Here is a 14,884-nt window from a genome sequence, read left to right as displayed (position 1 = left end):
TTTTTTTTTTTTTTTTTTTTTAATTGTTAGATATTTGAGTGGATGGATAAAAAGAAGATGAGCTTTTCTCCGTCGGAGCTTGCACTTTTTGTGGATATCATTGCTAAGACCAAAGGCTTAACTGCTGTGCACGCCTACTTCAAGAAAGGTAGACCTAGACTACGACCTAATGTATCCTCGTTTTAAGAACTGACGTGACTCTCCTGCTTTTAAAAAAAACGTGGGCTATAATATAAGTCTAGCTGTTTCATCACTCTCGCAAGTGAATGATTAACTAATAGTTTGTGTGTGTAGCTTTCATATGTACTCTTTGCTTTCTTTTAGTGGATACCACTTCATACATGTTTTGCTCTGAATTATGTATATCTTCTTCTTCATGATACTCCTCCATTGACGACAGGAGACGAAGCTTATTCTTCTGCTGAGAAGGTGAAGTGTACAGGTATTTGGGAGAAGCGTGATATTTTGGAGAAGCTGTGGTTTGTAATGGGTGAGACCTTAGATTTTATCATAAGGGAGAAAGAGAAGAAGGGTGTTTCCATCACTCAGTCTCAGGCGGATCTCGTTAGCGCGGCAGAGCAGCTTGACAAGGAAGGCAAACATGAATATGCCCTAGAGGTCTGTCATCTCATCAATCTAACATTTTGATATATTGCTTATTTTTTATTTTTTTATTATTTTAATTTGTTTACCGAGTTATGAAAGTTTTCTTTTTGTTTTTTTGGTTAGATCTTGAAGTGGATGGATAAAAAGAAGATGAGTTTTTCTCCCTCTCAGCTTGCAGTTTTTGTGAATATCATTGCTAAGACTAGAGGTTTAGATGCTGCTGAAGCCTACTTCAAGAAAATAGACCCAAATATCGACAGAATGGACACTCGTTCCAAGAATTGGCCTGCGTACGTGACTCTCCTCCTTTTGAAGCGTGAGTCTAAAAACAAATCTGGCTAAGGCCTAGCTGTTGGTCACCATCGCAATGACGTTTTAGTGAATGATTAACTATTCGTTTGGTTTCACTGTGTGTGTTGTGTGGCTTTCATATATATGTATGTACTCTTTGCCTTCTTATAATTTCTCGTCGATCGAATACATCTTTATGTTTGGCTCTGAGATAGCAAGATGCTACAAATTACACAAAACCACAACACATTTAAAAGCAATCCAAGAAACAGAGCTTTTGAAACTAATTAAGAACAATAATTCGAGACCTAGTGATCCAACACATTTGAAGTTAACTATAATAACAATATTATTTAGTTAAACGGGTGACCTAGTCTCCTTATCATTATTAATATTTTGATCTTCGTTAGTCATCCGGGAAGCTTCCGTTTCTCTGTTTTTACCCCACAAGAACACGTAGAGACCAATTATTGTCACTATTGATCCAATCACACTGTATCAAAAAAGTTTTTTAAAGAATCCTAGTTAGTGTTATGAGCATGCTACATATACTTACATATATGTCTAAAGCTATATAGAAACGAAATTATTTTCATAGAGATGATTGAGGAGATAACCTTCCGAGGTATAAAGGAGTGTGTAACAGTAGGAAATCGAATAGAGTAGCCGAAAAGAGAGAAACTGGCATGATAGCTGATACGAAAACAGCTCCTAATTTCTTTATCGCCCATGTTGTTGCTACCGTCGACATTGCTTGTCCTATCACTCCCTATAATATATAGTTATATACGTGTATTAGATACTCCAAGTTTTTGCATCCTACCTTTATAACTTATAATATAAAACCATTTATAGATTTATGAAAATATAATATTATATTACTTACAGCGTATACGATGACGCCGATCACGAATTTATCATCTATAATCCAGTCTTTAACATTTCTGCTCTTGTACAGACTCAGTAGAGCACACTGGAACACTGCAAACAATGACATGAGACAAGTGCTTGAGAATTTGCAAGGGTACTTGACGCTCAAAGTCCCTTGAAACAACATCCATAGAGATAGCAACACGGTTCCTATGGTTAAGTAGAGACATCCAAGAAGCCAATTCTTGGTCTTGTCTTGAGCGGTTCTGTGGTGGGGAAGAGCCGCTATGTGAGAGTGAGAGTTTGATATATGAGGGCCTTTGTAAAATGTTAAGAACAGAGCTCCACTTATACATATTAGAGTTCCCATCACTTTTAACATCCCTGCTTGGGTCTTTAAATTCTTTACCTTTTCAGTCCTGAAAAAGAATGTAATTTAAATTCATAATTATTTTTTTAAGATTATAGGTTATATTGCACAATAAATTTGTTCTCTTGCGTTGCAAAAAGAAAGAATCAAATGAGTATTAAATTTACTAATTACATCCAGTAATACTCATGTATTTAACATACTAAATTTGTATACACAACAAAATTAATTAACTATACACGTAGGTATGGACCCATAATTACATAGTAATATTAATGAAAAAGAAGTTAAGCGGTTCCATCATTACCTGAGCATAAGAGCTAATGCGAAGGTGATTGCAGGCATCAAGCTTACCAAAGCACACGAAACAGTGGCTGACGTGTACGACAGACCAAGCAAATAGAAAAATTGCATCAAACTCGCACTGCCAATTTCAAAACCAAAAAAAAGAAAGAATAAGTTAGCTAATGATGGTTATGTGCACAACATACTTGAAAGAAAATATTTCCTATGTAGAAATATTTCAATTGTAATTTAAAGTAATAGTATCCTACAAGAGGAAATTTAAATGGACAACAGGAAAAAGTTATAAGAAATTGAGAAATTAATAGTGAGAAGACAAACCCGAGCAAACCACTGATGAAATGATCCACCATTAGCCTGAACGTTATCTTCGGTATGATTTTCCTGTTAAGTTATTGAACACTTAGTGGTGTTTTTAACATGTTAAAACAGAGCAATTCTCACAATCTTCAATTTTATAGGCATGAAGAAGTACTTCATTCTTATAACTACTGTTGAAGTGTTGATAGGTTTTATGTAAATACATATATGAAAAATATAAAATATCACTCGTTTGTAAGTCTTTGTTTTATAAAAACATAAGAAACTCATGATATGATCGGAAATATCAGACCTTTCCAAAATAAAGGCGATAGGAACTAGAATGAAAGAGGAAATAGCCATTCGATAAGCACCAATGATCATATGGTTCACACCAACATCAAGAGCTTTCTTCACTAGTGCATTCACCGAACCCATCGCTACTTGTGATATTACCATTATAATAACCGGTGCCCACTTTGCCGCTACTCCCACTCCTCGCATATCTTCAGCCATCTCTCTCTCGTCCTCTCTTTCTTTCTTTCTTTCTTTCTTTCTATGTGAGTTTTTTTTTTTAAAACAAAAAAACAAAAGTATGTCTGTTTGTGTATGTGTGTGTGTGTGTGTGTGTGTGTGTGTGTGTGTGTGTGTGTGTGTGTGTGTGTGTGTGTGTGTGTGTGTGTGTGTGTGTGTGTGTGTGTGTGTGTGTGTGTGTGTGTGTGTGTGTGTGTGTGTGTGTGTGTGTGTGTGTGTGTGTGTGTGTGTGTGTGTGTGTGTGTGTGTGTGTGTGTGTGTGTGTGTGTGTGTGTGTGTGTGTGTGTGTGTGTGTGTGTGTGTGTGTGTGTGTGTGTGTGTGTGTGTGTGTGTGTGTGTGTGTGTGTGTGTGTGTGTGTGTGTGTGTGTGTGTGTGTGTGTGTGTGTGTGTGTGTGTGTGTGTGTGTGTGTGTGTGTGTGTGTGTGTGTGTGTGTGTGTGTGTGTGTGTGTGTGTGTGTGTGTGTGTGTGTGTGTGTGTGTGTGTGTGTGTGTGTGTGTGTGTGTGTGTGTGTGTGTGTGTGTGTGTGTGTGTGTGTGTGTGTCTGTGTTAGAAAGAGTTAAGACCCAAATGTGCTTTGAGTTTGGCAACCACAAACCTTCCATTTATAAGAAAGTCTATGGGTTTCACTCATTCTAATGGAAAACCTCTAATGGAAAAAACTGTTTAAGTGGTATCAAGTTCAATTTAAACAATATTAGAATCTTGCCGCTTAAAAAAGAAAGAAGCTAAAAAGTTGACGTATTTCTTAATTTGGCGAACAATTTAAATGTTCCCACTCACAAACAACTAGTTTATTTATATATTCTGGTTAATTAATATTAATCTAATGGAAAAAAAAAAACTTGCTTTGTATAGAGGATATGCGTTTGTGAAGAGTGGAACAAACAAATTAAAGCACTCTATTACACAACAAAACCCGAGCTTATTGACTATTTCAAAGAACAAGATAGTAAGTTTATTACATATGAGGTCATCGCAAGTTTTATTGATGTGGCGGTATATATACATCCCTTTTATTGCGTCAAGACGATCGATGCGATATAAAATTACGGATTTTTTTAATTGACTTTTTAAATCTCCATTAGATAAGTTATATGAGACAGCGATACATGTGCTTTATATCACACACGTTTCATGCATGAGACGCCGATAAATAGCTTTGTCACATTAAGTTCGTGTCATCTGCCGCACATCTTATAAAAGATACTTACGTCCGAACTGATTTTGACAAAAGAGATCGATCGATGTTGGTTTAGTGAGAGAAAAGAAGTCACACAAATGAAGTAAAAAGTGTCGGTTTATCTCAATTTATACTCATTTGCAATCTAACGAGTAATGAACGTACTTAAAACACTTGCATGCCCCGTTTGACCTGGTTCAAGTTTGGGTTCGTAACTTACTTCCAATTGCAGTTGGACTGTTTTTTCTTTTTTCCTTTTCTTTTATTCGCCAACGTGAGGCTCACTACTCACTAGTCTTTACAGCTTAATCTCTTGCGAAGAAATTATATCGAATATGGATGCTCAAAATTCTGCAAAGGTGGCAATGCCAATTGTGGTATCTAATCCAACAGAACTGAACTGGTTTTTAAGGAGTGGTGCAGAGACATATATTCCTTCTACTAATTAATTAATTAGATCAATTCATCAAATTCTATATAAATATAGTAAACATTTGAGTTAGTGGTTGTAACTTTTTTGTTTATCTCGAATCGATTCACCAGAGTATATATTAATATAATATAACTGATATGGAAACAGATAAGAATATTAAAAAGTAGACGTCTCAAAAAAAGAAGGTTTAACCCGCCATGGCGCTAATGTGCATTGCATTAGGACGTCTAATCTTTCAGTTAGAAAAAATGTATATTTTGATGTAACTTTGGCACGAATTTCTCAACTGTAGATTGATAAATATCGTATGTGATTCTAATATAGTAATATGCTACTATCTAGCTGGCTAATACCGTATAGTTCATTAGTTTGTATAGAAAATATAAATAATTCGATAATCCATCCATCAATCGTTGTCCTAAGAAATGATTTTTAAAACATTTATTGATCAACTTGAAAGTCTTGGTAAAAAGTAAAAACGTTGGGACCAATCAAAAACAAAATAGCAGATACTAATAAATAAATAAATAAATAAATCAGCTTCATCAATATCATTCATCAACAAAGAATGTTGTTCTCACCGAGTTTAATTAATACCTCCGGTAACCGTAGGAGGAGATCTCAAACTGATTTCTTTCTGTCCGGTTCTCGTGACCGTACGGATACGAATCCCCGAAAAGGTAATCGGAAGTCGTCTTCCACGGATCAGAATTGCTTTCCCAGCAAGAAACAGCAGCAGCCGCACGATCTTTTTCGTCTTCCTGACGTCTTTTGTTACGTAAAACACAAGGAAAGTAACCTCCGAATATAACCTCGCAGAGATCCGTCGCTTCTAAACCGTAACCAGACGGAATATAAAGAGCTTTCACTTCTGCTTTATCTACAGTTTCAGGTTTCTCAGCTCCATAGCTTGAACTGTGATCTTCTTTCTCATTTCCATAGCTTGAACTGTGATCTTCTTCTACTTCTTCTTCATCATCTTCATCATCATCTTCGCTTTCATCTCCTTCTTCCTCACTTTCTTCATCATCTACTTTTTCTTCTTCTTTGATGGTTTCCATTGGTCTGGCTTCTTCTACCGGTTCAGCAAAAGTTACACGTTTCTTGACAACATTCTTTTGACCACCATCATAAATTCCAAGAGGCACAGGAGCGATAATCTCAGGAGGAGAGGGAGCTTTCGCGTGAGGAGCGGTTGAACAAGGGTAACAAGTCTCCACCGATGGAGGAAGAGGTTTTCCGTAGGTTGCAACGACATCGTAGCCACCACCGTACGGCGTTGGATCGTACTCGTCGAATTCAGGCTCGTTGAAGTCCAGAGCAGAAGCTACAGAGCGATGGATCATAAACTGAGGAGGGGACTCGTATGTTGTGTAGAGATTCGGATCATAGAACAAGTGTTTAGGCTCAGACATGGTTGAAACAGAGTATGCAACATATGCAGAGGTTGTCTCAGTCTCTGATCCATTCCAGTTATAAATATTATAACTCATTGGATCATAAGCAGAGTAAGCAACGGTTGCAGAGGTTGGTTCAGACTCAGATCCATTGCAGTTATAATTATTATAACTCATTGGATCATAAGCAGAGTAAGCAACAGTTGCAGAGGTTGGTTCAGACTCAGATCCATTCCAGTTAAAATTATTATAACTCATTGGTTCCAAACCAAACTGTTGTTGTGGTTGATGATAATAATTGTGATCGTAGAGATTATTAACCTGATCGAAGTCGTAGGGGATTTGGTAATTCTCATAGAAATTAGCCATCTCAGATTTGATCTTGAGAGAGGTTGAAGGATGATGATCTTGATTGAAAGTTTCTCTCTGCTGCTGTTGAAAGAAAGAATAATTGGGTGGAGCTCTCTCTGTTCTGTGGATTAAAAAAAACTGATTTGAAATGCTTGGTTTAAGTCCGTCTAGTGTACTAGTGTCTTATTCCATGTGATGTGTTGATAAGGTGGGGACGACTAATGTAGATGGTGAGTTGGTGACGAGTGTGTTGTAGTGACCCTACCAAAAGAGTATCTACAGACGCACATAGTTTTGTCTTGTCTGAAAATGGTGTTGACAAAACGTGGTAAAAAGTAGTGGTGGACAAAGAAATCAAACCAGAACCAGACATATCCTAGTGAAAATCCAACCAAAGGTAAAAACACTTCTAACCAACCTGAGCTAAAGAAATTACTGAATAACATTAGCCGAAGCCTATACTAAGGCGAAAAACTTTAAACAAATGGTTCCTTGAACTTCATCCTACAAAACAATAAATATTGTTCAAGAAGGTATGGTGATATGTAGTATCATCATTTGATACTAGACGGATTTTACACCTGACTTCAATAAGCTAAGGACTAACAAAACGATCAAAACTCGCAAACACTCCATTACAACAGCTATCTTATCAGCGTTTAAGAGGAATCAGAGGCGGCTGGTTCTTGTCTTGGTTTCCTCTGTTCAGGAGGTGGAGGACCATCTCTCTTTCTTTCGTACCTCTTACTTTGATACTTTGTGTTATTGCGCTGCTTTGGTTGGTATGTGGGGTATGTGCAAGGGATAATCTCTCCATTGATGTACTTGTCACCTAAACCAAAAAAGAACGATCCAATTATCAGAAAGAGATACAGAGAGAGAGAGAGGAAGAGAGACTAGAAACTTTATTATCAGGCTTGGATAGGGTTACCTCCGTAGTCTTTGTTCTTGACATCTATGTAGGAGTCAGGCAAAACCCAGAGAACTCCAGGCAAACCTGTGAAAAATGAAGGACCGAGCGATCAGTATGAAGGTTTTCCACGATTACAAGCATAAGGTTTCAGCTAGGGAATTAAAACTCTTTTTGCTTAACTAACCCTTAAACTTCTCAGATGTTTCTTCGTCAATGGTGCATTGAAAGCCAGTATACGTGGTAGTACTGAATGCATACATGTTCTTCTTTGCCTCTTCCATGCTGGAAAACAGACACAAGTACCCTCAATATCCACACATAAATAACAGACACAAGTACACAAAATTGATTATAACAGCAGCACGACAGTGTAGATAGGATTCAAGTTCTCTAAAATAGCTAGCAGCAAACAAATAAACTAAAGTTATAGTCATATCTTGTGTAAGGTTAACTCATTTTCCGCCTTATCAAGGAAATTCTAGTCAGGAGTCCCAATCTAATGCTCTTCACAAGTGTACACTAAACCACTTTTCCATACATTACTTTGCTTACACTATACACATCAACTTATAACGAATAGACACCATACAAAACATCTGCAATTTACACAAAGGTTGAAGAATATATTCAACATCGATGCTCCTATTCCACCCACTATATAGATATCAAATCCAGACAGCATTGTTTTGCTTTTCATATGCCGCAATGTTCAATATGTTTGCACATATCAAGACATGAAAACAAATCAGCAAGAGATTACACACTAATATATTCATAACGAACGGACTTTAACCAACTTTATTCAATCCTCATGTGAAGTTAAAGAAACAAATTCTAGAAACTAGGTCAACTTCAAAGCTAAAGGCTTTTCACAGTTCACTAAACCCTTACCTTACATTTATCATCACAAACCAAGTGAAAACCCTAATCACATAAAACCCAAATCTTCCTATGCACAACACTAATTACAAGCAAACGAATCATGACAAATCCATTAACAAGCTCACTAAATTAACAAACAGAGAGAATCAATCACAAGCAAAAAAACGAACCTTCCAAGAACAGTAGCAAGAGTGTTAAGATAAGTATCAATCATCTGGTCTCTAGTAGGAGCAGGATCCTTGGGAAACTCCATTACAATAAGCCAATGATTGTAATCGCAACCAGGTAGCATAATCGTCTCTCTCTGCTCATTACCACTACCCCGTTTCGAAGAGTAATCCGAATCAACCGTCGCAGCTTTGACAATCGCCACACGACGCCGAGACCCAACGGCGGAGATGCTCCGGAGCAGAGGAGTCCATGTATCTCCTCCTCCAACGCGGATACCGGAAGGTGTAGCGAAACGATTCAGGTGGCTTACGGGGAGTAGGGTTTTGGGGAGAAGCGAAGAAGAAGAAGATGTTGTGAAGGACGCCATTGAAATTGCAGAAATTGAAGAGAGAGAGAGAGAGAGAGAGAGAGAGTGGTTCACTGCTTCGACACTTTCACTACAGATTGGAAGAAGGATAAGGTTTTTTTTATTTACTTACCTGCTGCAATGTGATGAAGAAGACCTATGAAACGACGCCGGTTTAATTAGGCCCATTTGTTAGTTTGGGCCTTTTTGATATTATTATGTTTTTTTTACTTACCTTGCTGCAATGTGATGAAGAAGACCTATGAAACGATACCGTTTGATTAAGCGCATTAGCTAGTTTGGGCCTTTTTGATTATTATTATTATGTTTTTTTTACTTGAAATTTTTTTTAAAAAAAAAGCTAAATTGGAAAAATACACTTTTTCCAAGGTGTATTGTCTTCTCCACCAGTAGTGACTGTGTTTGAGAAGGGCAAGAGAAAAGGTCGTGTCTTTATGTTTTTGTTATCCAGAGATGGAGAAAATGGTGGAATTCATTAGAAAAGACTGTAAAGTAGAAGTCTCTTTGGAAGGAAACGTAATGTTTAATGGTTCTTATTACAAAGCGATTCCGGAAGAAGATCCAGCTGAATCAGGAGACAAAAAGATCAAAGTTCGTTTCTTGACGCTGCTCAAGAAAGACCGTTCGGGTCCTCTTATGAAATCCGTCGATAAGAGGTTTATTCGACCAGTCCCACCTGAGAATCTGAACGACGGCGTCGTTTTTGAAGAAGGTTTGATGGTCGACGCTTACATTAAAGATGGGTGGTGGACTGGTGTGGTAGTGAAAACGCTGGAGGAGGATGGCAAGTATTTGGTTTACTTCGATTCCCGACCTGACGTTATCCAGTTCGAGAAAAAGCAATTGAGGGTTCATCTTGATTGGACCGGCTTCAAATGGGTCCGACCTAATAATAAGGTATGAGAGGTCTTTGAATCGTTTCTTTTCTTCGGTGTTTGTTTGCATGTCAAAGTTTTAAACTTTATCCGTTTGTTATATGTTGTCCTTGAAAGGAATTGGTCAAGTCTGTTTTTAGTTGCGGGACAATGGTGGAATATAGAGTTGATTTTGCCTGGCGTCCGGCAATTATTATCAAGGAATTGGAGAATGAGAAGAGATTTATTGTTTAGTACGACTATGATAAATCCTTCAGATGCATCGTTGATTCTCGAAGTGTCAGGCCTCCGCAGCCTTCTTTTTCTGTTGGAGAGTATGATTTGTTGGATCATGTTGAGGCGTTTAACGACTTTAGGTGGCGTGAAGGTGTGGTGAGGGGAATTGTCTTTGAGGGACGATACATGGTAAGTTTCGGGGATTCAAAGGAGGCTTTACAATTCAGTCACTCTAATCTTAGGCCTCCAATGGAGTGGGAAGATGGAGTTTGGCATAAAAGAACTAAGGTAATTTATATCTCTGGTTTCAGTGAACATTGTGTCGGTTTGGTATATTTTTTAGTGGGACATCTTTGAGGCTGATTTTGAAGTGTTGTTATGTTTATTTCCATTTTCAGCCAAAACGCCAAAAAGAAACTCCTTTAGAAACTAAAAATGTGCAGACAAAGGCACCGCCGGGATTTGAGAGGGCTGATGATGTAGTAAATGGTTAGACTCTAGTCATAACCCCACAAGTTGATTCTCATATACCTTTATTATATGTGCGCCATGAAATTGATTTAGAATGGTCTCTATTTTTTCAGATAAAGAATCTCGCTCACATGTGTCCCCTGAGTCCACGAAGAATCAGAATGGCTTGGGAAATGAGTCAACTCGAGAAAATGTATCGTATTAACATAATCTTCATGATTGGTGTTTATCTTTGAGATGGCTCTCCCTTTGGTTTTAACACTTTTTATGCACAGATGCCTAAGGAGCATAACAGCCAAGTCTACACTCGGAAGAGGAAAAGAGGACAACTAGAAGACAGTTCAGACCTCAATGAGACTGGTACGTTTCAACTCTCATTGGACCTTCTGGCATTTAGAATCGGCTTGCAATGGTCAAAAGTCCATGAAACATCTAATGACTATTACTGGTAGATACGCTAAACAAAGTTCTTTTGTTCTCAAATGATACAGAAATGGTTTTTCCTTTTGCAAAGAAGTCACCGCTTTGGAAGACATATGAATCAACAGAGGTCTTCAAGAGAGTACCACAAAGTCCACATTTCAGCCCATTGTCAAATACTAAAGAAGATTTCCGTGAAGGGCAAGCATTAGGTCTGATGGTGACTTATTCTCTGTTACTGGAGAAATATAAAGATCTTGAAACCGACGTTTCTGTAAGCCAACTACATAGCCTCAAAGATTCCTTTTCAGAGCTAGAGAAATACGGTTTCAATGTTGCAACGGCTTTATCACGGATTGACAAGGTGTTGGCACTCAAAGATAGACAACTACATATATTGGAGGAACTAAAAGGTCTTGACAAAGAGAGGACAGATGAATCTAGCAATAATCGCAAGGCTAAACTAGAGTTTGATGAGATGGAACGAAAAATTCTTGAGGTGAAACAGAAGATGCTCGAGCTGCTGAGACAAGAAGCGGCTCTGAAAGAGAAAAAGGATGCATCCAACAAAAAGATATGTCAGATTGAGTCATGTGCAAGAGATCTCGGTGTCCAGCTTGAAAATGTGGAGTTTGAGTTTGAGACGACTTTGTCGGCTCCTTGGTAAGTTCAGAAAAACAAAACTATGATGAGCTCTTTCTAAGTTGATTTAATGATTTTTTTTTCTGGAGATCATTGTCCCTTGTGGATTTATGGTTGATGATGATGTTAAGTTTCACTAATTAACCTTACAAGTCTTGAACCAATCACTAGTGTAGTTCCTAGGTAGAACACTCATCTCTTATTCGAATGGACTCTGGTAATGATACAAATGCAGTTATTATTACATGGTTGTTATCTAATCTTTTTACCTTCCTTTTTGTTGATTTCAGGTGATAGAGTAAGCATGAAGGCAAGAAAATGCGGTAAGTGTAGCTGAAGATCAGAGTAGAATGTCTTTTTGAGTCGAAGTATCTTATGTGGTAGAGACTTGTAATCTAACTAAAAGGTCTTTTAACTCTCAAGTCTATTTTTTGGTCGTCGGATCACGTAGAGAGGAAATGAAGCTAAATTATGTATAACAAAAGCTAATTATGTACTCCCCCGGTATTATAAAGCTAGTTGTCAAACATATACATTGTACACTACAGTATGAAATTCACAAAGACAAAAAAAAAACGAAATGAAGGATGAATAAACAAACAGTATTAATAATCTGATGCCGATAATATATAACTTTTCCTATTCATTAGGTATTTTGTAACTTTATAAACATGATTTTGCATACGTTTATACAAATAATTTTCTATATAAACAAATATAAATATTGTGCTATAAATTGATACTTACGTTGACACTTGTTAACGACCTTGGACATCGGAGAGAGTAACGTCATTAACAGTACTACCGGTTTCTCCGGTGGGCCAATTATCTGAGCTGCCGCCACTTTTGACGTTTCTCCTCCTTCCCGCTGTAAACGCAGGATGCTTCGGAGATGGAAGATCAATGGCGTTATGACCTAACATGAAGACAACAGAGGACATGTCTGGTCTGTCCGAAGCGTTTTCTTGCACGCAAAGTAACCCAATGTGTATGCACTTCATTACTTCGCTCTCATCATAAGTCTCTTCACCCATTAAGTTGTCTATGATCTCCGTTGCTTGACCTTTTTCCCATAGATCCCAAATCTACAAGACAAACAAACATACATTTGCTTATGTTCTGTTTTTATTTCCACCCCAAGTTATGTGAAAAAGGATCAAGTTTTTACTTACATGTTTCACTAGATTCAAAGATTCCTCATAGAAAGCACTATTCTTCTTTCCCGTTACGATCTCTAAGATCAATACTCCAAAGCTGTAGACGTCTGATTTAATAGAGAACTGGCCGTCCATTGCATACTCTGGTGACATGTACCCGCTGTGACAGTGAGATTGAAACGACCTTAAAAGATTGAAAAAACGAAGTTGGAGAGTTTTGTAGGATTGATATGGATTAACTCACTATGTTCCAACGACTCGATTTGTGCTTCCTTCGATTTGGTTACCCCCAAAGATTCTAGCCAGGCCAAAATCCGCAATCTTCGGTATCATTTCGTTGTCAAGAAGTACATTGCTGGCCTTGAGGTCTCTGTGGATGATCCTCAGTCTTGAATCTTGATGAAGATACAAGACTCCACGAGCAATCCCGCGGATTATCCCCATTCGTTTTGGCCAGTCCAACTCCGCTCTCTGCTCTTCATCTAGCATGAGGATAACAAGAAAGAAACAAGAATATTCAAAGTCACTGATCATCCTGAATGGTGAGAATTTGAATCTATAGAGAAAGTGTTCAACGTACGGAATACGAAATAGTCTAGGCTCTTGTTTGGTAAATACTCGTATACCAACATCTTCTCTTCAAATTCAACACAACATCCTAAGATCCTCACGAGATTTCGATGCTGCAACTTCGATATCAACTTGACCTCGTTCTTGAACTCTTCCATTCCTTGGCCCGAGTTTTTCGATAACCTCTTCACTGCTATCTCCATGCCATTTTGTAACACGCCCTATAGTAACAAAGTAAACATTACCTATTACTTGTTATTGAACCTAAAGATTGATCTTTTGGAAAAGCGTTAACAAAGATATTGTGTATAACATATATTTTCGGCATGTGTGAAGATGGTTTTTGCTTCTTCCATACCTTATAAACAGGTCCAAACCCACCTGCTCCAAGCTTGTTTTGAAAAGCGAAGTTATTCGTTGCTGCAGCAATCGTGCTAAGCTCAAAGAGAGGCAACTCCCGGCTTCTAGATTTGTCCTCAAGCTCTTCAAGTATGAATGAGTCTTCAAGATCAAAAGAGCTCGGAGCGAAGCTTCTTGAAGTTTTTCTACGCCTAATAGAATCTGCCCTTGTGCATGTTTCAAATAATTAGCTGTGAGCTAAGCAAGCAAACATATAATCTTAAACCATCATCATCAGAGAGTTTCTTACGTCGTCGTTTCCTTATGAAACAGAACAAAGTGATCATTAGTAACATCACGACTACAGCCAAACTGATGAGGATTACAAAAAGTCTCCTCTTCCCTGATGAGCCATTTCCATTCCACCGTGCTGAAACAAGCAAACAAATAAAAATAATTCCTCTGCACTGACACATCTCCTTTGTTGCAATGAAACAGAACAGTTTGCAGAGTATATGTATGATATGTACCTAACTCTGCCTTATCAACGCGTAGGTAGAAGTCTTGTCCCGAGCTCAAGTAGGTCCTTGTATCCAACATATTACCGTGCCATGTCAAGCACCCTTTTTCTCCGTCTTCGCTCTCGTGGTAAGCGCTCGCATAAGCGACACAAGAACAGTTCTTCAAGCACCTCTGTTCGCATTCCTTCAATGTTATGTTCATATCAACATTTACAGATGATGTATTTGGAATCTTCACTCGCTTCAACTTTGCAAACCCTTCTTTCCCATTACATATCGAAGCTGCTTTTATCCTCGCGCACCCATCCGAAGCATCCCTCAAGAACCAATCTCGGGGTGTCCTAGGCTCGTACCCTGGTAAGCAAGAGCACTCAAACTTGTCTGTACTGGTGGAATCGCAGTAACCGTTAAAGCCACAGTGGTTGTAGACGTCACACTTGTCTTCTGGAGCTGACCAGAACCCGATCCATCTCTTATCCCTCCCGTTCCAGCTGAACCGTTGAAGAGTTCCCGTCTCGTTAAGCACCATCCGTGTTATAATTGAAGCATCCAACACTCCATAAGTGATTGATACTTCATCCGGATTACTCACAAACGAGACATTGAAGATAAACTTGTTTGTCATTTCAGGCACACCGCTCCATCTCTGTCCTGTCCATGACCCAGTACGCCACCACAGAGTCGGACCCTTGTACATCATCAT

At 38.2% G+C, this 14,884-nt stretch overlaps 5 protein-coding genes across 6 annotated transcripts in view; 1 reads left to right on the top strand and 4 right to left on the bottom strand.

The window, feature by feature from the left end:
- Positions 1,039-3,335, bottom strand: LOC104755394 (WAT1-related protein At1g11460). Its single transcript, XM_010477763.2, has 6 exons — positions 3,054-3,335; positions 2,762-2,824; positions 2,445-2,561; positions 1,784-2,186; positions 1,515-1,666; positions 1,039-1,390 (listed from the first exon to the last, which is right to left on the bottom strand). The coding sequence occupies exons 1-6, from the start codon at positions 3,254-3,256 to the stop codon at positions 1,255-1,257; spliced, it is 1,074 nt and encodes a 357-aa protein (XP_010476065.1). The 5' UTR covers positions 3,257-3,335; the 3' UTR covers positions 1,039-1,254.
- LOC104755393 lies at positions 5,275-6,991 on the bottom strand. Its single transcript, XM_010477762.1, has one exon. It carries the CDS (start codon positions 6,653-6,655, stop codon positions 5,480-5,482), a length of 1,176 nt encoding a protein of 391 aa, XP_010476064.1. The 5' UTR covers positions 6,656-6,991; the 3' UTR covers positions 5,275-5,479.
- On the bottom strand, positions 7,070-9,060 carry LOC104755392 (multiple organellar RNA editing factor 9, chloroplastic). Its single transcript, XM_010477761.2, has 4 exons — positions 8,603-9,060; positions 7,735-7,832; positions 7,569-7,634; positions 7,070-7,469 (listed from the first exon to the last, which is right to left on the bottom strand). Exons 1-4 carry the CDS (start codon positions 8,968-8,970, stop codon positions 7,297-7,299), a joined length of 705 nt encoding a protein of 234 aa, XP_010476063.1. The 5' UTR covers positions 8,971-9,060; the 3' UTR covers positions 7,070-7,296.
- On the top strand, positions 9,325-11,619 carry LOC104755390 (DUF724 domain-containing protein 2). Its single transcript, XM_019239286.1, is given in 6 exon segments — positions 9,325-9,867; positions 9,963-10,349; positions 10,460-10,550; positions 10,646-10,725; positions 10,808-10,892; positions 11,024-11,619. Coding segments are annotated over 6 exon segments (1,683 nt in total). The 5' UTR covers positions 9,325-9,423.
- Positions 12,218-14,884, bottom strand: part of LOC104759176 (G-type lectin S-receptor-like serine/threonine-protein kinase At1g11410) — a 4,057-nt gene continuing 1,390 nt past the window's right edge. The window contains exons 2-8 of one of the 2 annotated variants that reach the window (XM_019239287.1): positions 14,191-14,794; positions 13,971-14,090; positions 13,680-13,882; positions 13,332-13,542; positions 12,996-13,233; positions 12,767-12,911; positions 12,218-12,679 (exon numbers count right to left, since the gene is read on the bottom strand). In XM_019239287.1, coding sequence (XP_019094832.1) covers positions 12,353-12,679; positions 12,767-12,911; positions 12,996-13,233; positions 13,332-13,542; positions 13,680-13,882; positions 13,971-14,090; positions 14,191-14,794 — 1,848 coding nt within the window. In that variant the 3' untranslated portion in view covers positions 12,218-12,352. The remainder of the gene's footprint in view (positions 12,680-12,766; positions 12,912-12,995; positions 13,234-13,331; positions 13,543-13,679; positions 13,883-13,970; positions 14,091-14,190; positions 14,795-14,884) is intronic. The other variant, XM_019239288.1, reaches the window with a different exon arrangement.

This window comes from Camelina sativa, chromosome 17, assembly GCF_000633955.1.
Source record: "Camelina sativa cultivar DH55 chromosome 17, Cs, whole genome shotgun sequence".
Classification (NCBI taxonomy): Eukaryota; Viridiplantae; Streptophyta; class Magnoliopsida; order Brassicales; family Brassicaceae; genus Camelina; species Camelina sativa.
This window is presented reverse-complemented; position numbering and strand designations above follow the sequence as displayed.

Bases quoted from the DNA above. Each gene is read 5' to 3' on its own strand.
- LOC104755393 (XM_010477762.1), bottom strand. From the start codon at position 6,655: ATGGCTAATTTCTATGAGAATTACCAAATCCCCTACGACTTCGATCAG.
- LOC104755392 (XM_010477761.2), bottom strand. From the start codon at position 8,970: ATGGCGTCCTTCACAACATCTTCTTCTTCTTCGCTTCTCCCCAAAACC. The intron at 7,635-7,734 runs GTTAGTTAAGCA...CATTTTTCACAG, and splicing joins AACATCTGAGAAGTTTAAGG to GTTTGCCTGGAGTTCTCTGG. The intron at 7,470-7,568 runs GTAACCCTATCC...TTTTTGGTTTAG, and splicing joins CAAGAACAAAGACTACGGAG to GTGACAAGTACATCAATGGA.
- LOC104755394 (XM_010477763.2), bottom strand. From the start codon at position 3,256: ATGGCTGAAGATATGCGAGGAGTGGGAGTAGCGGCAAAGTGGGCACCG. The intron at 2,562-2,761 runs GTTTGTCTTCTC...TGAAATTGGCAG, and splicing joins TTCATCAGTGGTTTGCTCGG to TGCGAGTTTGATGCAATTTT. The intron at 2,187-2,444 runs GTAATGATGGAA...ATTCTTTTTCAG, and splicing joins GCATTAGCTCTTATGCTCAG to GACTGAAAAGGTAAAGAATT.